Source organism: Nyctereutes procyonoides, unplaced genomic scaffold (assembly GCF_905146905.1).
Source record: "Nyctereutes procyonoides isolate TBG_1078 unplaced genomic scaffold, NYPRO_anot_genome, whole genome shotgun sequence".
Lineage (NCBI taxonomy): Eukaryota > Metazoa > Chordata > Mammalia > Carnivora > Canidae > Nyctereutes > Nyctereutes procyonoides.
In genome coordinates, this window is record NW_026575128.1 from 13,838,476 (window position 1) to 13,864,159 (window position 25,684).

Here is a 25,684-nt window from a genome sequence, read left to right on the forward strand (position 1 = left end):
ATGGCACAGTCCTCCCTGTCTTGCTGGGGAGAGGAGTTATATGTACAAATCAGGACTATTCAAGGCACACAACAGTACCCCAGCTGCTTCACTAATTTCTAGGTCTATCCTGCATGCTCTTTTCCAGCCTTGGAGTTTTGAGTTTAAATTGGGCAATTTGTACCTAGGAGACTTGGGCTATGTTAGAGTTCTAGAAAAGGACAGTTTTTCTTTTCTTCAAAACAAATACCCCTCACTGGTGTTTAATGTGGCTGTTCTGGAGAGATATTGAGCTAGGTGTTCAGACACCCTGGATTCCAGTTTCACTTCTGCTGCTGAGTGTCTGTGGGATCCATAATAATAAAGACCTCTAACTCAGCAGTTTTTCCATTACTGCTATGTTAATATCTTGAGCATTTTCTCAAAATAATAAGTATTTTCCAAAATACCTGTTTCCTAAGTCAAAAATTCATGCTTTAGAGAACCATGGGGCTTTTTTCTCCCACCTCTCTTTTTCTTTATTGTTGCCTTTTGTTTCTTATAAAAGCAGGTTATAAATGTCTGGGATTTCAGATTTCAGGGAAAACTGGTTATTTTCCCTAATTGCATTCTGTTATAATTAAATCTGCCTCTTTTAAACTTCCATGGTTGCCAATGGTAATCCTCCCCATTGGAACATTTTATACTAAGTCATAGGTATAGGCTCTGAAAGATTAACCCGTGCATAGTTTTTCCACTAGAGGGAAAAAGTTTATGTAAATGTGTTATACTTCAGTCTCTGCAAAGAGACTTGAGCCAGTGGGAAGGGGATGGGAAAAGGAAGAGTAACCTTTAGACATAAATCTTGGCATATGCTGTTAAAACTGAAAAATAAGTAATGTGCATGATTGGTTGTACTTAAAATAAGGCTAGCGGTCACATGACTGGCTACTCTTTGAGTGTACAGACCTCTTTAGTCCTGGGGAAATTATGACACTAGCCAGGTCCAGACTGAGTTGGCCCCTGAGAAGTTAAAGTGATCCTATAGTTTCTCTGGGAGTACAGGTAATGGAGGAGAGAACTGGTTTCTGGGGAGTTCATTCCTTTCCATTCAGAGACTGAGAAACAGACTGGGAGGACCTCAGCTCCCTGATGTGTCTGGGTGCCGTTGGTCCAGTTCATGCTTCCCCAAAAGCACCTGGTGCCCTCAGGGCCAAGCACAAGACTGGTCACACTGTAAGCTCCTGGGAAATAATTGGGTTTTTTTGTTTGTTTTTAAGATTTTATTTATTCATGAGAGAGAGAGAGAGAGAGAAAGAGGCAGAGACATAGGCAGAGGGAGAAGCAGGCTCCATACATGGACCCCGATGCGAGACTCAATCCTGGGACCCTGTGATCACAACCTGAGCTGAAGGCAGGCACTCAACCGCTGAGCCTCCCAGACGTCCCTCCTGGGAAATGATTATTGATTAATCTGTGGATACCCCCTGTGGGAAGCTAGAATGTTTTAGGACCATCCCAGATGGTTAGGTAGACCTGGTAATTAGTTGTTGCCTATACTAATCTCCATTTCTGTTAACAGAATCAACACTTCTTGAAAGAGACCAGTGGAAGTAACCAGATTGTTCCATCACCTTCGGCTACATCAGAATTTGACAATAAAACTCACAGTGAGAATTTGAAACAGGTACTGGCTTAACTCCCTGTGCCCACAATGGACTCTGGGGGCTGCCTGAATAGCTGGGCTTAGTGTTGTGGTGCCTCATCCCATGCCTGCCTGAGAGCTGAGCAGAGAGCAATATGTATTACTATCTTAGGAATCCAAGATGCCATCTTGGCTCTTTGGCACTCTCCTTTTTTTTCCCTGTATGTCAATCAGTGAAGCAAATTCCTTTTCACATCTTGGAAGGCATAGAATAGCCAGATTATCCTGAAGAAGATATTCATGAGAAATAGCAATCTGGGCAAATTAACATTTCTAAAATGTTGGAAAGCGTATCCCTAGAAGTCAAGATGTTCTAAAGACAGGAGGAGGAAAAAGGCTATCAAATTCAGAATCACATTAAAAAAAATAAAGGAAACCTCCATGGAGTGGAATTCCTGTCCTGAGTTTAATGCCCTCTAAAACCTGTAGTCATCATTCGTTTTTAAGTAGCAATCAGTACTAGAGGATGTCAATAAAAATAATTGAATCTTGTACTAAATAATGCACTACTTGTTATGGTTTTGCTACATGAGCCAATTCAGTAATTGGTATTGTTCCTAAGGTAGTTTTGTCCTGACAAATTAGGTTAATAGGCGTTTCAGTTAATAACCCAGCAAGCTTTCCCGCCAGCAGGTGAGGTAAACATTGGGAAATCAATTCCCAAGCTCAGCTTTCTGGAACCAGAGAGTGAATCATGTAGGTAGACCCCTTTCCTCTCTTGTCTAGCTGAGATCAAACAATTCCAGAGGGAGCAAACTTGGAGCAATTTAGAGTGGAGGGACAAAGCCAAGACAGACAATCAATGGTCTAAACCAGGAAGAGTTTACTTCAGTAACGTGACATAGTAATGGTTGTTTAGTGCTGCTGGCCGGCTTGTCTAGTGTATGTCTTTAGCTGGATTCCACAATTTGATTTATTTCCACTCCAGGATATCCTGTACCTTCACAACTCCTTAGAGGAGGTAAACAGTGCCCTAGTGGGGTACCAGAGACAGAATGATCTTAAATTTGAGGGAATGAATGAAACAGTCAGTAACCTTACCCAGAGGGTCAACTTGATGGAAACAGATCTGGTTGCTGTGAGCAAGGTAGAAAAGCAAGCGAACCTGTCCCTCAGTGTGGTAAGCCTTTTCAAATCTTTTGTGGTATGTTCTGTGTTGCAGTGTGTTTTGTCTCTACGTGGATGACATTCCGTAGACTTTTTGGATCCAGTCCCCGGCATATTGGAGGGGCTGTTTGTACCAAGCTTCACACTAGCTTTGTGATGTGAATGCCATGGGCACAGTTAGCTCTGATCTGGAAAGGGAGACGTAGAGGAGTTCATTTGCTTGCCTGGCCTTCCCCACAAGTGGTTGGCAGAAGTGACAAGCTTTCTATCATATTACCAGTGACCCATCTGGTAGGGAAGCTCTGGCACGTATTTCCGAGGGAGGTCTTCTTGCTCTTTTTTAAGTTGTTAAGAGTGGAGCAATGACAATGAAAATAACTGAAGAATCTTGTGCTGTTTCTTTAACCCTGAGCTTGACTTTCAGATTTATCCTGCTATGTCTGCATGTTAGAGTGATCCTTTTTCATCTAATGCAAGAAAGCCATTTAAAACAGACCAGCCAGACCAGCTCCTCAACTTGAGAGATCATTGAGTCCATCCTCTCATTTTACGTGAGGATACTGAGTGACCTAAGTCTTTGAAGCTTGCAGACTATGTGTTTTACTGGTTTGCATGTTATTGTCAATAAAATTTGTGTTTTTATCTTTTTTATTTTTTTTTATTTTTTTTTTAATTTGTATTTATTTATGACAGTCACACAGAGAGAGAGAGAGGCAGAGACACACACAGGCAGAGGGAGAAGCAGGCTCCATGCACCGGGAGCCCGACGTGGGACTCGATCCCGGGTCTCCAGGATCGTGCCCTGGGCCAAAGGCAGGCGCTAAACCGCTGCGCCACCCAGGGATCCCCAAAATTTGTGTTTTTAAATCCCCTTCATATATACGTTGTGCTGGGATCCATGGGGAAATATTTTAATAGCAGCAAGCCCCATCCTTAACGATTTCATATAACAAAGACACAGGCATATGTAAGAAATGGAAGCCTAAAACAGGAATTTGTATCATAAATTCAAGTAAACAGCAGGACCAGAAGCAAGCGCACAAGTAAGGTTGAACTCCAGCACCTGGAAGTCAGATTTTGTTTTTTTGTTTTTTTGTTTTTTTTTTTTTTTTTTTAATTTTTATTTTATTTTTTATTTTATGATAGTCACACACAGAGAGAGAGAGAGGCAGAGACACAGGCAGAGGGAGAAGCAGGCTCCATGCACCGGGAGCCCGACGTGGGATTCGATCCCGGGTCTCCAGGATCGCGCCCTGGGCCAAAGGCAGGCGCCAAACCGCTGCGCCACCCAGGGATCCCTGGAAGTCAGATTTTGAACCGGCTCTGCCACAGTGGAGCCTTGGCAGCTTGCCTGACACGGCTTGGACGGTAGAATCAGAAGACCAGTTCCCCCTCCCGCTTTACAAGGACGGGTGATTTACTACAAAGCTGTGAAGATTAAAGGAGCCTTGTTTTAAAAAAAAAACCCTTTTGAACTTGCTAAGTAGGGGCTAGAAATTTGGGGTGATTTGAGGAGTTGTAGGCCTTGAAGGTTTTAGTGAAAACTTACTGCCCCAAACTCCCCGTACCGTCCCTCCTCTCCCCATCTTTTTCCTCCAGAAGAGGAAATTGTTAGTAGAACCCTCTGTCCTGCTGTTTCTTGCAGCAGCATCCTCCCTACCATGCTTCTGGGTGTAAGTCCTCTCGCCATCTATACTTCAGAAGTTTTAAGGTTTCTGAGGCACCAGTTTCAGCTTTGTATCTCAGCAGCCTTTCTCCCTCTCCTCTTGTTCTCCCACTGGTATTTCTGTTGAAGGTGCTCTGAGAACCTTTAAATAAGTTTGACCAATTTGTCTTGAAAGTGTTGTTTAAAAAAAAAAAAAAAAAGAAAGTGTTGTTTAGGCTTTAATATTTACCTTTAATCTTGTTGTTTTTACCCTTTAAGATGGATAATAGAGCTGCCACTCTGAAAAGAGAGTCCCTACATCAAGTGACCAACAGAACAGATACATTAAAAACCCAAAGCATAAAGGTAAATAATAGAGGGCTGATTTTGAAGCAAAAATAATGCATCCGCATCTTTGTGCTTTTGAGGGGTGCCTGGCTGGCTCGGTGGGTAGAGCATGCAGCTCTCGATCTTAGGGTTGCAAGTCCAAGCCCCATGTTGGAGGTAGAGATTACTTAAAAACAAACCAACCAATCACAACAGCACCTTTGTGCTTTTGAGCTACTGTTTCTTTCTCAAAAGGAGCATTTTGGTTCCCATTTGCTGCGACTTCAAGACAAAGTGATTAGTAAATTAATAGTGAATAAGAGAGTACCTACCCTGTGCCAGGCCCTTTGCAAGGAGTTGGGGTGACCACAGTGAGCAGGACAGACAGGTGACCCTTATTCTGGTGGAGCTCAAAGTCAGAAAATCGTTAATACATAATTGAACAGATAGTTAAGTATGAGTATGATAAGTGCTACAAAGGAAGAGTATAGGGTATGATGAGGATGTTACCAAAGATCAGGAGAGCTTCCCTAAGGAAATGACTTTTAAGGTAAGACAGTAAGTTATCTGTACTAATGATAGTGAACAGAGGCAGAGATCATTGAAAACTGGTGTGTAATCAGCATTTATTTTTTTAGATCACAGTCTCTGTACATACATGGTCCATTTAAGTCCCAGCCTGTTCCTTTCACCTTGTCCCTTTCCCTGTTTTGTTTTTTTTTTTTTTTTAAGTTCTTCCCTGACATATTGTCACGGTAAGACAGTCTGTAATATGCTTTGATATTCCAAGAAAGATAGTTTATTTGCAACATTCTCTGTGACTAGAGTGTTGTTTAATATTATAAGATCTGGGTTAAGATAAAGCAAGGAAGATTGTGGCTCAGTGGCTAAAATACCATCTCAGATGCCCAATGTGTGTGAGGAGCTCAAGGGTGTGAGGTTCAGAGGAAATGCACTTAGAAATGAACCATAGTATAGGCAGTTTTCAATTGTAATACTTTCCACCTATATTTGTTCTTCCTTAATTGTTTCGTATAGTCTAGATATGTTAAGATTTTAATGCTTTGTGAGCTAGACTTCTGTTGACTTTTCTAAGTGCTTCTGCAAAATAAATACATAAATACCCCACCTGAGGAACGACAAGAAAAACCAAAGATCCGGATATAAATGTTGAGCCCAAAAAGTGACAGATGGTTACTGCTAGAGATTTGTGGTGTTTTCAGCAACAATCCAGATTTTAACAGTAAACATCAGAATCAAATGCAGCTCATGCACATTTTGGCCTAAGCTTCCTGGTTTTGCTTTCAGACCCTTTGTGTTTTTACTGTCATCCTGGTGTATTGTTCCCTTTATTCCACTTCATCTAAGCATCCTAACCATATGTAATTTCTCCCTAATTTCTTCATAAATTCTTCAAGTGTGTAGTACTTAGCTTTAGTCACCTGTGTCCATATATTAGCTCCTTAATAAACCAAGAGTGATTTATATGGTAACTATTTAAAGATCAGAGAGAAATAATTGAATAAAAGAAACATGTAATAACTTGGTATTCTAATTGAACATAGGATCAGGACCTTTCACACTGGCTACACAGTTAGAAAATAGTAAGCCTCATAGAAACCAGACTTCTCTCTTTTTACAATTAAATGTATTTTTTATATGCCACTCTGGGTCATCCTGGGAATGAAGAAGGCCATAGAGAAGAAACTTTTCAAAAAGATATAAGCAAGTAAACAAATTAGAAATTTTACAGCTCCTTCTGCGTGTTCCCAACAGTTCCTGCCACCAGTTGAGTCCTCATCGTGGGAAGAGAGAAGGAAAAGCCAGGGTTGGTTCCTTTTTTTTTTTTTTTTTTAAGTGATAAGAGTATAACACTCTCTCTAAATTTGTTTAGTCACAAGGTGAAGTAAGATATCAGGAAAATTATTTAGTGTGAAATAGTTACTAGAAAATAATATCTACTCATTTAGGAAATGGGTGTTGCATGGGCACCTGAGCAAGGGTACATTTCCTTTACTGCTGACACATACGTGCCTTCCGGCATCAGTCAAATGTTCTCAGTGAATCAGGTCATCTGTCGCATAATGTTCCCCTAATGGTCCAGCTTCAAATCCCTCTAGACCCTTATCAGGCCTGAGTACCAGAGGTATCTCTAGTATTCGTTGATTCATTCCTTCATTGCCTGTAATAGGGAACCTACTGGAAGTCAAACACTACATGCTAAATAGGCTCTAGAAATATAATGAAGAATCAGATAAGGTCTTAACTTCCACCTTAAGCCTTATGTGATCTTTGTTTTGGACAGAAAGAAGATAGTTCAGATACTCAAGTATCCAAGCTAAGAGAGAAACTGCAGCTGATCAGTGCTCTCACAAACAAACCTGAGAGCAACAGGCCTCCAGACACCGTTAACAAAGGTGAGATACTCAGGGCTGGCTTCTGAATATTTCACGCAGGCTTGGGCAGCTTGCCTCCCACACAGAGAGTGGGGAAAGGTGTTCCAGCAGGACTGATCAAACTGAGGGAATGATGCCTGAGTGCACCGAGATGAAGCTGATACACTTTGGTTTCATTTAGAAAAAGCCCATTTTGTACATGATTTGTATTCCAGTCTATTAAGGAAAGAATGGGTAATGTTTAGCTTGAAATAGACTTCTCCATGCTGTCTGCATCCAATTATAGGCAAAAATGTAACTGTCATAGTGTATATTAAACCAGCCCTAAATGTTGTTTACGGGAGTCTTTTCATTACTCTAAGTGCATAAAATTTACTTAAAAATAAATATTAGTCCTTCTGAAAAGCCATTAACAAATAATAATAGGATCATTGAGTTAGAAAGGCTATTGGTTCTAGGTAGGGACATACCTAATCAATATTAGCGAATGTCTTAAGGACATTACCAAAGCACTGGATTGGGTTGGCTTTGACCCCTATTCCCCACAAATATTTCTCATTTTGGGGAAAGCATTACAACCTTTCTTACTCTCTTTTGGATAGGGAACAGACTACAGTGGGAAGCCTTGTCCTAACATCATGCTGCATAATTGTATGGAAGCCCTCTTTCAGCACCAGTTGATCTGGTGACGCATACCCCAGATCAGGCTTATAGGGTGGCCCGTAGGATGTCAAATATCCAATTTTCTTCTTACTTCCAGCTTAAACTCTTAACATCTAAATCTATATAATGCTAACTTGTACTATAAGAGCTTCCCATGGGCTGGCTTCCCACAGCTTAAACCTTAATGTTACATCATATAGATTGATCTTCACTTACCCACACTACATATCTCAGACCATGCTTTTAACTTCATATAGTCACTGTGCTGCTTAATTCTCAACTGTTTCTCTTAAATTAAGTACATATGCAATTGCCCTAAAACGTGACCTTTGGTACTGGTTGAATTTGGTGTCAGTTTTGATAATACTACAATGGTATGTGTTTGTTGCAGAGCATGTACAGAGTTTCACATCAAAGCCATCAGCATTGCCAAAATTTCCACAGTCTCTTGGAGATCAAATTGAGAAAGCTTCCCAGCTAAGACCTGTTGCCCTACCAGGAATTTCTAGCATCGAAGGTAAATTTTTATAACATTGAGTAATAAGGAACAGGTTTAAAGCTGAAACTTCTTCGTTTCTTTAACTTAAAAGAAAAAGAATTCTGTCATAACATTGAGCACTTCCTGTGAGCCAGAAATTTGACATGATATGCATTACATCATATAGTCCTGTTAACAATCCTGGGAACATAAATATTTGTGTATTATACCCACTTTATCGATAGGGAAACTGCCTAAGTCCACACGGCAAATACTGGGCTGAGAGAGAATTTACACTGAGGTAGTCTGACACCAAAGTTTGTACTCCTAACCAATGCACTAGAGAGTCTTCATTCATTGAGTGAGTGCCTAATTAGACCCAGTACTAAGCAGTAAAAATACAGCATAAGATACCATCTCACTTTCCTCAAAGATGTGACCGTCCAGTGGAGAAGGCAAACAAGCAACCATAATACTGTGAGATTAGCAAAATGGAAGTTGACCCTGTTTGCTAAGGCCTTCCAAAAATAAGGGGTCCTTTGGCTGAAAATCAGCAAGATAAACATTAGTAAGAAGGATATGAGTCACAGTAAAAACATGTTTTCCTTGCTCCCAGCAGTGTATATGCTATGTTTCATTGTGAAGTTTAGAATCTTCTGATTTTGCTTTCGCTAACTGCCTGTAAAATCACCATTGCCATCCCCCCATCCTTGCCTGGCTCTCTACCTTAACTTAGAAACTATTCCACTAGGAAACAGTTTCTTACCTCCTAGGACTGGATTAAGGTGCTTCCTATGTGTGCTCTTTAATAATTTATATTTGCCCCTGTTTAGCACGTCACTCTGTTGTAATTTCTTGGGAAGATAGAAAAGTAACTTTACTTCCAAGCCTAGCATAGTGCCTGGTACATGAATATTTGTTAAGTGAATGAGTTATCTGCAGGCTGTAATAAATGCTTAAAGCATAGAAGACTTAAATTTATATTGCCATATAAATGCAGTTATTTTTTCCCCTTACCCCCAGTTTTTTTTTTTCTTTCTATTTTCTGGGGAGACAGGAGAGTCTTAAATTATTTATTGGCAACACCACTGCCTTCTCCCACTTCCCATTTATTACATCAAGAATTGATGAGAATTAACATAGGAACGACTATTAGAGCAAATTAAGAAATGGCCATCTTAACATTTGTACTTCAGTCTTTAACATAGGCCTTACACACTTTGGATGACTACACTTTAGAAATGATCCAAAGCAGCAGTAAGATCTTTATTTAAATACTGCTGCCAAATTCATAGCACATTTTATAAGCTCATGCCCCATATACAAACAAAAAACATTTTCCAGCTAGCCACTTGGTGGCAGGCATTGAGAGCAAGTGTCCCACCTGCTTTTTCTGGCTTTCAGAGCTTTTGAGACTTTAGCTGCTTCACTGGATCTGTCTCAGGACTCAAAGTAGGACCTTCTTCAGAAGCTCATCTGCAAAATTCCTTGATGCACCTTGTATTGCACCGCTTCCCCTTCAGGGAATTTCCTTTCTTCCCAAGTACCAGGCAGCAGGAGGCCCATAGAGTCTAGATGTAGAGTTGACTAAATGAAGAGAGGAAGAGGATTTAGGAAGACTTCTAAAGAAACTGAAGCCCAATGACTGTCTTCAGCTATTAGATACTAAATCTATGAAGTTCTTCTGTGGGGGGACACAATCAAGTCCTTTTAGAATATTATGTAAGTAATCAGCCCTCCTAGGTGTTCATTACAGGGCCTTTGAAGAAATACCAGAAGAGACTGATGATAGAAACTCGCCAATCCTATTGGCTCAAATAATATCAGAGAAATATTACTACTCTCTCTTAACTGGGAGAGAGAGCACATAGGTGCCTGATGTTTTATATATACTATATGTGATATTATATATATATATATCACTTTAAGGAGATCTGTAGTCTGCTTTTTTTTATTTTTATTTTTTTTAATAATAAATTTTTTATTGATGTTCAATTTACCAACATACAGAATAACACCCAGTGCTCATCCCATCAAGTGCCCCCCTCAGTGCCCGTCACCCATTCACCCTCACCCCCCTCCCTCCTCCCCTTCCATCACCCCTAGTTCGTTTCCCAGAGTTAGGAGTCTTTATGTTCTGTCTCCCTTCCTGATATTTCCCACACATTTCTTCTCCCTTCCCTTATATTCCCTTTCACTATTATTTATATTCCCCAAATGAATGAGAACATACAATGTTTGTCCTTCTCCGATTGATTTACTTCACTCAGCATAATACCCTCCAGTTCCATCCATATTGAAGCAAATGGTGGGTATTTGTCATTTCTAATGGCTGAGTAATATTCCATTGTATACGTAAACCACATCTTCTTTATCCATTCATCTTTCGATGGACACCGAGGCTCCTTCCACAGTTTGGCTATTGTGGACATTGCTGCTAGAAACATTGGGGTGCAGGTGTCCCAGCGTTTCATTGCATCTGAATCTTTGGGGTAAATCCCCAACAGTGCAATTGCTGGGTCATAGGGCAGATCTATTTTTAACTCTTTGAGGAACCTCCACACAGTTTTCCAGAGTGGCTGCACCAGTTCACATTCCCACCAACAGTGTAAGAGGGTTGGTTCCCTTTTCTCCTCATCCTCTCCAACATTTGTGGTTTCCTGCCTTGTTAATTTTCCCCATTCTCACTGGTGTGAGGTGGTATCTCATCGTGGTTTTGATTTATATTTCCCTGATGGCAAGTGATGCAGAGCATTTTCTCATGTGCTTGTTGGCCATGTCTATGTCTTCCTCTGTGAGATTTCTCTTCATGTCTTTTGCCCATTTCATGATTGGATTGTTTGTTTCTTTGGTGTTGAGTTTAATAAGTTCTTTATAGATCTTGGAAACTAGCCCTTTATCTGATACGTCATTTGCAAATATCTTCTCCCATTCTGTAGGTCGTCTTTTAGTTTTGTTGACTGTATCCTTTGCTGTGCAAAAGCTTCTTATCTTGATGAAGTCCCAATAGTTCATTTTTGCTTTTGTTTCTTTTGCCTTCGTGGATGTATCTTGCAAGAAGTTACTGTGGCTGAGTTCAAAAAGGGTGTTGCCTGTGTTCTCCTCTAGGATTTTGATGGAATCTTGTCTCACATTTAGATCTTTCATCCATTTTGAGTTTATCTTTGTGTATGGTGCAAGAGAGTGGTCTAGTTTCATTCTTCTGCATGTGGATGTCCAATTTTCCCAGCACCATTTATTGAAGAGACTGTCTTTCTTCCAGTGGATCGTCTTTCCTCCTTTATCGAATATTAGTTGACCATAAAGTTCAGGGTCCACTTCTGGGTTCTCTATTCTGTTCCATTGATCTATGTGTCTGTTTTTGTGCCAGTACCACACTGTCTTGATGACCACAGCTTTGTACTACAACCTGAAATCTGGCATTGTGATGCCCCCAGCTATGATTTTCTTTTTTAAAATTCCCCTGGTTATTCGGGATCTTTTCTGATTCCACACAAATCTTAACATAATTTGTTCTAACTCTCTGAAGAAAGTCCATGGTATTTTGATAGGGATTGCATTAAACGTGTAAATTGCCCTGGATAACATTGACATTTTCACAATATTAATTCTGCCAATCCATGAGCATGGAATATTTTTCCATCTCTTTGTGTCTTCCTCAGTTTCTTTCAGAAGTGTTCTATAGTTTTTAGGGTGTAGATCCTTTGCCTATTTGGTTAGGTTTATTCCTCGGTATCTTATGCTTTTGGGTGCAATTGTAAATGGGATTGACTCCTTAATTTCTCTTTCTTCAGTCTCATTGTCAGTGTATAGAAATGCCATTGATTTCTGGGCATTGATTTTGTATCCTGCCACGCTGCCAAATTGCCGTATGAGTTCCAGCAATCTTGGGGTGGAGGCTCTTGGGTTTTCTATGTAGAGTATCCTGTCATCAGCGAAGAGGGAGAGTTTGACTTCTTCTTTGCCAATTTGAATGCCTTTTTATGTCTTTTTGTTGTCTGATTGCTGAGGCTAGGATTTCCAGTACTATGTTGAATAGCAGTGGTGAGAGTGGACATCCCTGTCTTGTTCCTGATCTTAGGGGAAAGGCTCCCAGTGCTTCCCCATTGAGAATGATATTTGCTGTGGGCTTTTCGTAGATGGCTTTTAAGATGTCGAGGAATGTTCCCTCTATCCCTACACTCTGAAGAGTTTTGATCAGGAATGGATGCTGTATTTTGTCAAAGGCTTTCTCTGAATCTAACAAGAGGATCATATGGTTCTTGGTTTTTCTCTTGCTGATATGGTGAATCACATTGATTGTTTCACGAGTGTTGAACCAGCCTTGTGTCCCGGGGATAAATCCTACTTGGTCATGGTGAATAATTTTCTTAATTTATTGTTGGATCCTATTGGCTAGTATCTTGTTGAGAATTTTTGCATCCATGTTCATCAGGGATATTGGTCTATAATTCTCCTTTTTGGTGGGGTCTTTGTCTGGTTTTGGAACTAAGGTGATGCTGGCCTCATAGAACGGATTTGGAAGTACTCCATCTCTTTCTATCTTTCCAAACAGCTTTAGTAGAATAGGTATGGTTTCTTCTTTAAACGTTTGATAGAATTCCCCTGGGAAGCCATCTTACCCTGGACTTTTGTGTCTTGGAAGGTTTTGATGACTGCTTCAATTTCCTCCCTGGTTATTGGCCTGTTCAGGTTTTCTATTTCTTCCTGTTCCAGTTTTGGTAGTTTGTGGCTTTCCAAGAATGTGTCCGTTTCTTCTAGATTGCCTAATTTATTGGCATATAGCTGTTCATAGTATGTTTTTAAAATCGTTTTTATTTCCTTGGTGTTGGTAGTGATCTCTCCTTTCTCATTCATGATTTTATTAATTTGAGTCTTCTCTCTCTTCTTTTTAATAAGGCTGGCTAATGGTTTATCTGTCTTATTAATTCTTTCAAAGAACCAACTCCTGGTTTTGTTGATCTGTTCCACAGTTCTTCTGGTCTCGATTTCGTTGAGTTCTGCTCGAATCTTAATTAACTCTCTTCTTCTGCTGGGTGTAGGATCTATCTGCTGTTTTTTCTCTAGCTCCTTTATGTGTAAGGTTAGCTTTTGTATTTGAGTTCTTTCCAGTTTTTGAATGGATGCTTGTATTGTGATGTATTTCCCCCTTAGGACTGCTTTTGCTGCGTCCCAAGGATTTTGAATGGTTGTATCTTCATTCTCATTAGTTTCCATGTATCTTTTTAATTCTTCCTTAATTTCCTGGTTGACCCTTTCATCTTTTAGCAGGATGGTCCTTAACCTCCACGTGTTTGAGGTCCTTCCAAACTTCTTGTTGTGATTTAGTTCTAATTTCAAGGCATTATGGTCTGAGAATATGCAGGGGACGATCCCAGTCTTTTGGTATCGGTGCAGACCCAATTTGTGACCCAGTATGTGGTCTATTATGGAGAAAGTTCCATGTGCACTTGAGAAGAATGTGTATTCAGTTGAGTTTGGATGTAAAGTTCTGTAGATATCTGTGAAATCCATCTGGTCCAGTGTATCATTTAAAGCTCTCGTTTCTTTGGAGATGTTGTGCTTAGAAGACCTATCGAGTATAGAAAGAGCTAGATCGAAGTCACCAAGTATAAGTGTATTATTATCTAAGTATTTCTTCACATTGGTTATTAATTGATTTAAATATTTGGGAGCTCCCACATTCGGGGCATATATATTGAGGATTGTTAAGTCCTCTTGTTGGATAGATCCTTTAAGTATGATATAGTGTCCCTCTTCATCTCTCACTGTAGTGGTCTTCGGGGTAATTTTAGTTTATCTGATATAAGGATGGCTACCCCAGCTTTCTTTTGAGGACCATTTGAATGGTAAATGGTTCTCCAACCTTTTATTTTCAGGCTGTAGGTGTCCTTATGTCTAAAATGAGTCTCTTGTAGACAGCAAATAGATGGGTCCTGTTTTTTTATCCAGTCTGAAACCCTGCGCCTTTTGATGGGGTCATTAAGCCCGTTCACGTTCAGAGTTACTATTGAGAGATATGAGTTTAGTGTCACCATGATATCTATTCAGTCCTTGTTTTTGTGGATTGTTCCACTGAACTTCTTCTTAAAGGGGAATTTTAAGAGTCCCCCTTAAAATTTCTTGCAGAGCTGGTTTGGAGGTCACATATTCTTTCAGTTCCTGCCTGTCTTGGAAGCTCTTTATCTCTCCTTCCATTTTGAATGAGAGCCTTGCTGGATAAAGTAGTCTTGGTTGCATGTTCTTCTCATTTAGGACCCTGAATATATCCTGCCAGCCCTTTCTGGCCTGCCACGTCTCTGTGGAGAAGTCTGCTGTTACCCTAATACTCCTCCCCATAAAAGTCAGGGATTTCTTGTCTCCTGCTGCTTTAAGGATCTTCTCTTTATCTTTGGAATTTGCAAACTTAACTATTAGATGTCGAGGTGTTGAACAGTTTTTATTGATTTTAGGGGGGAATCTCTCTATTTCCTGGATCTGAATGCCTGTTTCCCTTCCCAGATTAGGAAAGTTTTCAGCTATGATTTGTTCAAATACATATTCTGGCCCTCTGTCCCTTTCGGCGCCCTCAGGAATCCCAATTAAACGTAGGTTTTTCTTCCTCAGGCTGTCGTTTATTTCCCTTAATCTATCCTCATGGTCTTTTAATTGTTTGTCTCTTTTTTCCTCAGTTTCCCTCTTTGCCATCAACTTGTCCTCTCTGTCACTCACTGGTTCTTCCTCCTCATTAACCCTCATCGTTAGGACTTCTAGTTTGGATTGCATCTCATTCAACTGATTTTTAATTTCTGCCTGATTGGATCTAAATTCTGCAGTCATGAAGTCTTTTGAGTCCCTTATGCTTTTTTCTAGAGCCACCAGTAGCTGTATAATAGTGCTTCTGAATTGGCTTTCTGACATTGAATTGTAATCCAGATTTTGTAACTCTGTGGGAGAGAGGACTGTTTCTGATTCTTTTGAGGTGAGGTTTTCCTTCTAGTCAGTGCAGAGTGGCCAAAAACAAGTTGTATTGGGAAAATGAGAAAAAGAGAGGAGAGAAAGAAGGAAAGAAAAGAGAAAAAGAAAAAAGGAAGAAAAAAGAGAAAGAAAGAAAAAGAGAGGAAAAAAAAGGTGGGAGAAGCAAACAGAAATCTAAAAGAAAAAAAAAAAATACCACGGGGGAGTATCTTCTGATTCTGTAGACTTTAAGTCCCTTGACTTCCCCTGGAACTTGTCCGTCTAGCTGGTCCTCTGGGGGAGGGGCCGGCGGTGCTGATTTTCTGGTGTTTTTAAACTGTTGAGTAAATTTAGCTTTATGTATGGACTTACACATTTTTTTATATTTCCTTTTCGACAGATCTTCAGGATTTGTTCCACAAGACTGGCCAGGACATGAATGGGAAGCTGACCTACCAGGAAATCTGGAATTCCTTAGGTTCTGCTATGCCAAGACTAGAGACCTTGAGACCATTTGATTCTGATGGCGATGGAAGATATTCTTTCCTGGAGCTAAGGGTAGCTTTAGGTGTCTAGGCTCATCAGGCATATTTTTAGAAATGGGTATATAATATACCTAGGACTACCTAATACCTACTCATCTAACAAAAACAATCCTTTTACTTACCCATCAATCCTCTGGTCCTCCAAACTACTGTAGCAGACACATTGCCATCTTTTAACTTGTTTGAAAAAGCTATAAAAAAAAAAGTTATTTTTTTAAAAAAGAAGGCCATTTTACTTATATTCAGAAATCTATGATTTCCTAAAACCAGAAAGATCTTAATTTCAAAAACTAGAAAAAAAGTCAAGCCCTCATTTTTTTTTTTTTTTTTTTTTTTTTTTAAGGGAAGGAGACCTTATCTTTTAAAACTGGAAAATGTATATAGAGAGTAAGCCACCTTTTATATTTCACGTAAATTTGCCTTAAATTAGCTGCACTTTATACAGACTCAGAAAATGTCTTTCCTTTAAAAGCTAGACCTTTTCTGTTTGTAAATATTTAAAATGAAAGAAAGAATTGTGCATATTTTGTGGGAAGTCGGAAGAATGGTTTGAAACAGGCTGTGAACAAATGACTTGTTATTAAAAATCACTAACGTGTTAACAGCTGAAACTATGTCCATGTCTCCTTAAGGCACCTCCTTCACGTGCTACCTCCAGGCTCAGGAAAGTAAGATTCTGGCAAAGGAACAAAGGTTCCTGTCCAACTCAGCTGGTCCCAACCTGTGAATCAGAGAAGTCTTGGTGGGGCCTTTCTCACTTTTAATCCTATTTCAGGGTTTATGAGCCTAGAGTTATCCAGTGGGGAGCTACATTTTCTCCACCAGGTGAGCTAGGTTGTCTTCCCCCACTCGCCGACCCAAGCCTCTCTTAGAACTGTAGCCAACTCTCAGCTGTGGTCCAGGTTCCATTCTGCATGGCAGGGCTGCATCCTCTGCTATGCCAGCCCAGCTACCCAGGAGGAGCTGCAAGGGATGGCTTGGCCCCTCATTTTGACCCGAGGAACTCCTTGAGATTTTACCGGAAGGCTTACCAAAAAGTACCTAGTACATTCCTCTGTGGGCTGACGCCAAAAAGGTGGTAAAGTGCAGCACCTGAAATTATATCAGGTTCCCTCACAGTTGTCAGCTCAGAAGCAGCCAGAGGCATTCTGTCCAGAGGATGCCAAACAGTATCAGGCAGGCCTGGAGCAGGGGGCATCACATGATGGCAGCAAGTTTTTTTCATAGTTCATAATAAACAAGCACAATACTCTTCCCCTTAAAGACTTTGTAGACCTGGTACAAAAGGTCCCCAGACTGGAAGGAATCACACACCCATGTTACGTGTGCGCGCACGCGCATGCGGGCACATACTATTCTTCGAAGAAGGTTTTGGGCAACATGAAAGGAAAAACTGAAATGTAACTGTTTTGTAGGCCAAGTCAGGGAGAAACTAGAGCTTTCATGGCACAGACATCGTTAGTGGAGCTCGTTCACATTTTAACTTTGTCCAGGTTACCCGGTTACCCAGGGATACCGTCAAGCACCCTTAAACATTTAAGGGCTGGTTTTTTCTTTACGTGATATTCAGTTCGGCCACTGGCTGATTTGTTTTTTTCTGAAAGTATTCAAATTTAGTTAAAACAAGATGAGGTCTTTTCCTACTAATGTGTCTATTTACCTCATTATGGCTTATGCTTCTCTCTCTTTTGTTTTAAGACAATACTTCCTTCACCTATCTGAACTTTTTTTCTTTCTTGGAAAGGTTAAAATATAGCATAAAATTCACCTGGCACTTTAGGTAACTTGAAGACAACTCTTTTTCTTCTAGCTACCTTCCATGCTGCCCCCCCCTTTTGAAATCTATATACCCTTACAGATTTTGTAACAACCAAATAAAATTCTAGCAATAAACCTGAATTATACTGCTATATTTATATATACTATACCATAAATAGCGTGTCTGTACCTGGAAGGTATTTTTTTAAGAACTGATTTATATGAAATATACTTGAGGGTAATGTAGCTTGTCCTTTTGAGTTTCAAATTCTTATTCACAGGCAGATACTCTGAGGACCCCTTAACTCTTTGTTGTCTGTACTTTTCTTTCATATCATATAGCTATACCTGGAGAAGTCAGTTTTGTTTTTCAGTTTATCACCTTTCGTCCCGCCTCAAGCTCACGTGGCTCCCATCCCAGCTGTATTGGTACCTCTCCCCTACCACATTTGGCAGGTATTCCTGCTACACTCTCAGACTGTGAATACCCTTGCTGTGCTGCTGTCCTATCTCCCAGGCAGAACGAGGGTATCTGGAACTCTTTTGTTCCAGGTTGAGGAGATTCATTGGCTTGAGTTTGATGAGCTTGTTTTTCAGTGTTAATTTGGGTGTTTTATTTGGAAGTTGTCTTACCCGACGTGTGACTTGAGCTGTACTCAAGCCTCCCTAGTCTCAGCTCTAAGAGGAAGATTGGATTTTGGGGTTTGTTTCAAATACTTTTACCTTTTCACCTTGGCAGCTCCTATTGCTACTTTCCTGTTACCCAAAGCAGTGCTTCTTGGTCCTTTTCTTTTGCCTTTATTATCTGGGATAATGTTTATTACTTAGCCTCCCTAAAAATCAGAGGACCAAAAAGGTGTTACAGGAAGAGAAGAATCAAAGGAATAAAGAACCTGGCTTAGGGGTAAGTGTATTGTCATCTTAAGGCAGAGAGGGACCTGGCACTTAGGGATGTGTCTGGTACAGCAAAGCTGAAGAGGACACCCCTCACCTGCTACTTTTCCTTCCATTGGTGTTTCCTCACTTTACGTTGCTTTGCTGGACATTACTCTGTTGCCCCCACTTCCACTGCTGGTCTTGCCGGTCACAGTTGAAGACTTTGACTGTGATGGGCTCATACTCATAATGGCTTGCTGTTGAGTTGTTTTTAGTGACAGCTTTTGTTTGCTACACACCTCATTGGCTTACTTACCAACACCAGCTAGATGTGGTCCCTTCTTTCATATCCAAACCAGAATGCATTTGGGTATTCCTGAGACTTTATAGAGTGTGTATTGTTTGTTATACGAACCTAACCTACCTTGTTGTTTTCTCATATTAAGAGACGTAAATCTACTTTGCTTTAGTGGAGCTATTTTGGTAATGTATGAGCAATTTTGGTTCCCTTTGGGGAGTGAATGAATTCAAAGTCTCTATGACTTACGCTTTGCTTATTTCATATCAGTAATACAGCTATTTTAATTTATCTAAATAAAACATTTCCTTTTTCTCCTACTGTGTCTGTGACTAAAGGTTCCCCCCACCTCATACCTTCAATTACTAAGAAAACAAAAATCTGCTTTGATCCCTATTTTTATAGACTCCTTTATCCTTTCAAAAGCAAGAACTAACAGATGGTGAAGAATCTGCCTTAAGAACTGCATCATCTAGCCTGAAGAAGTGAAGGCTGCTGCTTGGGCATCTGCCGGGCTAGAGGCAGTGGGATAAAGGGAGAGGGAGTCCCTTCGTCTCTCTGTATCAGCCAAACTCCACTTGGTCTCTGTTAGTGTTTTGTGTTTTAGGTTTTTGTTTTTTGTTTTTGTTTTTGTTTTTTTTTTCGTCTGGTTGGTTGCTTGGTTGGGTTTTTTTGTTTGGTTGGTTCTTGGAGTTTTTGTTGTTTTTTTTTTAAGGTTCAGTGGAAAAGCATGTTTACAAGGAATGTTCCACTGTCTTTTATACAGGTGGCAGGGCGGAGAATGAAATCCATTACAAGAGAGAGGTCATATAGGGGCTAGGACTTTTTCACACAGGGGGAAAAAAATAATAAAAATTCTTCATATTTACTAGGATTCTGGGATTACACACACATAAGCAAACATACATGATCTGGGGGGGCCTTTCCCTTCAGGGGTGACTACATAAAGCTTATCTCATTTACAAATATGGTGAGATGATTTCTTCATTTTCATTTCTTCATGGGGAAAATTTATATCCTGGGGTTATATCCTGGGTGGAGCTGGGCTTCCTTTAAAGTGGAACCAGGGATCCCTGGGTGGCGCAGCGGTTTGGCGCCTGCCTTTGGCCTAAGGCGTGATCCTGGAGACCCGGGATCGAATCCCACATCAGGCTCCCGGTGCATGGAGCCTGCTTCTCCCTCTGCCTATGTCTCTGCCTCTCTGTGTGTGTGTGTGTGTGTGACTATCATAAAAAAAAAAAAAGGTGGAACCAAATAGCCAATATTCTCTTTGTCTCTGCTTTTAGGATTGTTTCCAAACTGCACAGAAATTAATATCCCCATATAGTGGATATTAATTTTCGGAAGGTCCATGGATCCCTTTGATAATTTAAAAAGAAAAAAAACATTTTATATGTAATTTTAGAGGGTTCAGTGGCCAGCCCTTCTCCTAAGCCAGTCTATCAACCACATTAATTACACCCTGCAGACACACACACACAAACACAATCATTTGCCAAGTGTTTTCTAACGACTTATCTTTAGGGAGGGGACACCATGGTGTTTGCTGAGAAGACCAAGAACTTTGGTGCTAGACAGATATAAAATTGAGACCTGGCTCTGCAACATAAAAGCAATATAGCAAATGCCCTTGGAACCTGTCTCTCCCCTTATAAGAGGAGGATTGTGAGGTCCATTTGGCAGTTTTCTTGTATTAATGTAGAGACAACCATAAAAGATCTCAGTGCATCATCAGTAAAGAATGCAGTTCAGCCAGCAATGCAATGTGGCTCGTGGATCTCATGACTTGTTTTGCGTGTGACGTGGCCACTGAATTGCCATAGCTCATGCACCCCCAGCAGCTCTCTGGTGGCAGCAATTTTTAATGTCCCACAGAATAGCAGTGCCCCTGGCTGGATACCTGGCCCACAGTCTGGAATGTGGGGTTTTTTTGGTCTTAAATACTGAATAGAGGGATGTTGCTGATTCACTCTTTTCCCACAGCCAACCCTCTGGTTCCTGTTTATGACTTGGTGAACTTCAGCTCAGTTTGCAAAGTGCCCCCATCCAACAGGGGAGGGACATTGCCTTCTAACAACAAATGAGACACAAGGGAGCTTTCAGCTTTTTTTTCAGTCTTTCATAATGTGACATCCAGATGGGCTCTGGCCTCTGTTAATACCACCTCCCTTGGGTTAGCTCCATTTTCCAGCTCTGCGCCTGATACCTCCAGCTCCCGCCATCAGAGCAGGCTACAACTCTGAAGCAAAAGGCTTGGCATTGAAGCAGTGGTCTCCATGGGCCATCGTGGGTAGGGAATGGAAGTGGATGTTCCTTTCAGGACAGGTGTCCAAAGGGTAGGAAACTGAGTGGTTCATCACTGGAGGCAGGTTGCACAGGGAAATGGAAAAGGGCACCTCCTGAAAGATGGGAACTGGAAGTGGGGAGCTGGTCTGGGACCGCAGCATTGGGGAAAGTAGGGGCTGCAATGCAGGTTGTAGCAGGGCAGGGCCCTCCACCTTGGGGCTGCTGTCTTCTGCAACAGAGCTCCTGCTCTCAGAGATGTCCAACTCCCATAGAGGATCTGAATTCTGGACCTCAGTCTCAGTCTTGGTGGCAGCAGGGGGAGGCCCCATGTTGATGGCTGTGTTCATGCCATAATACCGATGCTTGTTAATCCAGTACAACAGTGGGCTGTAGGTGAACGTGGCAGCTCTCATCACCTCCACCCACGCCTGGGCACGCTCTTCCCGCCTCAAGTTCTTCCTCCAGTGCAGAAAGAGAATGCAGCCACCAGTTACCACAGAACACAGCCCCAGGAATCCAAAGTACAATGAGACCCACACTAAGGCAAGAAAGAAAAAGAGGCAAGGCAAGATAAGGAAAGCTAGGTCTAGGGAAAGCATGACCTGCCCAGACTCAGTCGAGCCTCTTGCTCCCAACCCTGGACCCATCCAATCCGATTTGAGAAACCTTACTAATGGCAGAGCCCATCAAGGAAGCAAGAGTTTACAGGTGACAGGGACACCGGTGACCCATCCTATTCCATCATACCCACATACCCATTCAGCCGTGATGGCCTGGGGTATTCATAGTAACCCCCTTCTGGTTCAGTGGAGAAACAATGATTCTCTGCCACCGATCCCTAGTTTCCTAGAGGAAACAATATCCTAACTGCTTAGCACTCCTCCACGCAGGCAGCCACCACCCCATCCATGTAAAAGGTCTTCCCTGAGTATCTGCCCCAAGCTAAGGTACAGGGTAAGGGACAGAGACTGAAGGGGCATTTACCACCAGGGAGGCTCAGATCCTCCTGCTGGGAATCCATAAGGTCGAGCCTTGGTACCCAGTTGATGGCTCTGGGGAGAAGGAGCTCACTTACCCATCTGCCCAGCCAATAGAAGGCCCTGGAGTGCTTAGTTCCATTGTTCCCTAAAGCTGAGGTCACTGGGTTCTGAGCATTAAACATTCTAGGGGCAGTGCTTATGAGGTCTTGGGTTAACAGAAGGAAGAGATTCCATCCAATGGTGTCTCCTAGGCCTAGTGTGTCTCTACTGCCTGGGACTGATCCCCCCACCGAATTGTCTGCCCTCCACCCCTTATGGTGAACTCTTAGAGAGGCCCCCATGTGTCTTAGAGGTCTATCCATGTTGCTGGGCTTTAAGAAACAGTTGATGGACACCTGTCACCAGTGGGGAGCAGGGCAGGGAGCATACACAACTTTGGGCAGCCTTGCCTTCAAGACTTCTATAACCAAGCTACAGGAGAAAATCTGCTCAAGGCAACTAAGTGATCAGCGCCTCCGTCCTTCACTCTTAGAATCTCTTGTTTAGTTACCTTCCTTCAATAGGTGTTAGCCAATGTTTCCTGGGCCTCAGGCCCTGTGGGAGCTCCCTGCCAGCCAGCCCTACATCTCTTTCCAGCCTCACCTTCCTCCCTATCCTTCATATACCTTATGCTCTGACCCAGCCAGACTCTTGAACATACCTGGCCTATTTACATCTCTGGCGTTTTGCTCACACCGCTCCTCTACTTAGAAGTGCCCTCCCCGCTACCCCCTGGGTGTACACCTGCTTGTCTTCCAAGCCCAGCTCAGTCCCCTTACTCTGGGACAGTTGTTTCTACTGGCCTCCCCAAATCCCATCATCTCCAGTTTGAAGGGACTTTGAGAGTTGTGTAGTCCAGCTCTGTCAGGAGCTTGAACCCCGGGGGTAGATCTCCCCTCCTCAGCAGCCGGCACCACAAGACTCCCCTGAGTGGGAGACTCGCGGCACATCCTGAGGTGGTCCAGTTAGAAAGCCCTTCCCTAGTGAAGCCCTGAGTTGCACCCCTGGGCCAGTTCAGCTACTGGCACCATTTTATTACTTATTCTCTGTAGCCCCCCACCCCCGGCATGTGATGTGGGGCACTATTCAGTGTGGATTTTCCTCCAGGTTCTGCTTGCTTGGCTCTCCTATCTCCTTGGCTCCTGCTTTTCAGTCTCATTGCTGATTTCTCTTTTCCCTGCTCTCTAAATGCCAGCGTGCTCAGGCCTCAGCCCTCCGTCCACTTTCATTCCGTCAGTGGTCTCATCCAGACTCATGGCTTTAAGTGTTACACAGGCACTAACAGCTCACGCCTTCTATCTCCAGCCCAAACTGCTCCTCAGGACTTTGGACTCATTCACCTCACAGCCAGGTTGACATGCCTACCTTTAAGGGGATTAAGTCTATCAAGTTATCTCAGATGAACATGCCCAAAGCCAGACTCCCAATCATCCATCCTCCAAAATCTACCCCAGCCTTCCTCCTCTCTGTAAATGGCAACTCTGCCTTTCCAGTTGTTCAGACCAAAAGCCTGGATGTCACCCTCAGCTCCTTTCATTTGCTCACAGCCACGTTCACTCTGTTAGCACAATCATTAGGCATTGCCTTCAACACACATCTGGAATGTGACTACTTTCCTACCACTACTACTGCATTCTATGCACCACCCTCCCCTGCTTGGAGTACTGGTCACCCTACAGGGAGACCCGGTTGCCTGGGACTGAGGAGGTTTTCCAGGACATATTATTTTCTACGCTAAAACCAGGAAAGTCTTGAGTAAACTAGGACAAACTGGTCACCTTGGGAGAGCTTCCATCCTTGCTCCCCCAACCCTGTATTTTGTCAGAAGCCAGAATGATCCTTTTAACAAGTAGGTTAAAAATAAGAAGAACATGTTACTTCTCTGCTCAAAACCTACAGTGCCTTTTCCCCTTACTCAGAATAAAAACCAAAATCCTTAAGCAAGGTCTACAGAGCCCGAAGTGATCTAACTACCCCTCCCCATACCTCTTCACATAAGAACCTCTTTGCTAGGGATGCCTGGGTGGCTCAGGGTTGTGTGTCTGCCTTTGCCACAGGGCATGATCCTGGACCTGGAGTCCCGGGATCGAGTCCCACATCGGGCTCCCTGCATGGAGCCTGCTTCTCCCCCTGCTGGTGTCTGTGCCTCTCTCTCTCTCTCTCTCTCTCTCTCTCTCTCTCTCTCTTTTCTCTCATGATTAAATAAATAAAATCTTAAAAAAAAAAGAACCTCCTAGCTATTCCACAAATAGGGCAAGCATGCTCCTGCATCAAGGCATTTGCTGTTCCTTCAATCCGAAAGGCTCTTCTCCCAGATATCCAGACAGATGATTCCCTCATTTCCGTCAGCATTCTGCTCAAGTGTCCTCTTGTCTCCATCTCTCTCAGCCTGCTTCGTTTTTTTGCCATAACATGTATCATTATCTAACATTACAACTTACCCTTGAACAACATGGGGATTAGGGACTATGACCTCTGCACAGTTGAAAATCCATGTGCAACTTCTGACTCCCTCAAACTTATCTACTAATAGCCTACTGTTGACCAGAAACCTTACCAATAACACAAGCTATTGATTAACACATATTATGTATATGTATTATATATTGTATTCTTTTTTAAGGTTTATTTTTGAGAGAGAGAGAGAAAGCACGTGCACATAAGCAGTGGGGAGGAACAGAGAGACTCAGGCAGATCTGTGCTGAGCATGGAGCCCGTCAAAGGGCTCAATCCCAGGACCTCGAGATCATGAGCTGAGCCAAGGTCAAGAGTCTGATGCTGAACTGACTGAGGTACCCAGGCATCTCTTATATACTATATTCTTACAAATAAAATAAGCTAGATAAAAGAAAAATGTTAAAGGAATCATAAGACAAAAAATAAATAAAAATTAAAAAAAAGAAATCATAAGACAAAACACATTTACAGTGTTGTTAAAAGTCCACGTGTATGTGGATCTGTGCAATTCAAACCCATGTTGCTCAAGGGTCAACTTTATTTTTTGTCCCTCATCCCACTAGAATGTAAGATCCATGAATTAGTAAACAAGAAAATAAATACCTAAGCATTTCAGATGGTCATAACTGCTATGAAGAAGATAAAATAACGTAATGGGATAAAGAATATAAAGGGACAGTGTCCATCAAGAAAAATAGCTTTGAGGTGCTGACTCATGAACTGAATCATAAATGGCTGATGCAGATCTGAGCAGAGGGATCATCAACCAGTGCAAGGATCCTGAGGCAGGTATAGGTGAGCACACTGGAAGGACTTCCTAGTCTCAGAGTCCACCACACTACTTCCAGCACAGGCCAGGGCCTATGAGTGCAGGGTGGCCTGAGAAACGCTGGAGGCCCTGGCCCTGGCCCTGCCCCCAGGGGGGAGTCCACCATTCAGGCGGGGTTTCTACCAGTAAGACCCAGACAAGGACTTCCACGAAGGCAAACTGGTCGTTGCCACTGCAGTGGGCTTGCCCCAGGGCTGGCAGCAGGTGAGACACAGATGTTGAGGTCTCTGTGTCTGACACCGAGAAATCCTACTTGGTTCAAGGGGATGAAGAAGATGGTGGTATTGGGTCAACAGAGGTGAAGGAAAGAGCATTACAAGAATCAAAAGCAGCCAAAAGAGGGGCGCCTGGGGTGGCTCGGGTGATGATCCCAGGGTGCTGGGATGGAGTCCCACATCGGG

The 25,684-nt window shown here is 42.1% G+C and overlaps 2 protein-coding genes across 3 annotated transcripts in view; one reads left to right on the top strand and one right to left on the bottom strand.

Moving 5' to 3' along the window:
- Positions 1-17,659, top strand: part of EFCAB14 (EF-hand calcium binding domain 14) — a 42,181-nt gene extending 24,522 nt beyond the window's left edge. The window contains exons 6-11 of one of the 2 annotated variants that reach the window (XM_055341563.1): positions 1,541-1,645; positions 2,592-2,783; positions 4,695-4,781; positions 7,048-7,159; positions 8,193-8,318; positions 15,616-17,659. In XM_055341563.1, the coding sequence (XP_055197538.1) occupies positions 1,541-1,645; positions 2,592-2,783; positions 4,695-4,781; positions 7,048-7,159; positions 8,193-8,318; positions 15,616-15,791 (798 nt within the window). In that variant the 3' untranslated portion in view covers positions 15,792-17,659. The remainder of the gene's footprint in view (positions 1-1,540; positions 1,646-2,591; positions 2,784-4,694; positions 4,782-7,047; positions 7,160-8,192; positions 8,319-15,615) is intronic. The other variant, XM_055341564.1, reaches the window with a different exon arrangement.
- A 3,264-nt stretch (positions 17,660-20,923) lies between these two features.
- TEX38 (testis expressed 38) lies at positions 20,924-21,999 on the bottom strand. The gene is made up of 2 exons (XM_055341565.1): positions 21,963-21,999; positions 20,924-21,516 (listed from the first exon to the last, which is right to left on the bottom strand). The coding sequence occupies exons 1-2, from the start codon at positions 21,997-21,999 to the stop codon at positions 20,924-20,926; spliced, it is 630 nt and encodes a 209-aa protein (XP_055197540.1).
- Between the last annotated feature and the right edge of the window lie 3,685 nt (positions 22,000-25,684).

Excerpts from the sequence above, each read along its gene's own strand:
- TEX38 (XM_055341565.1), bottom strand. The coding sequence starts at position 21,999 with ATGGATTCCCAGCAGGAGGATCTGAGCCTCCCTGGTG. Across the intron at positions 21,517-21,962 it reads GGATCTGAGCCTCCCTGGTG|TGTGGGTCTCATTGTACTTT; the intron begins GTAAATGCCCCT and ends TTCTTGCCTTAG.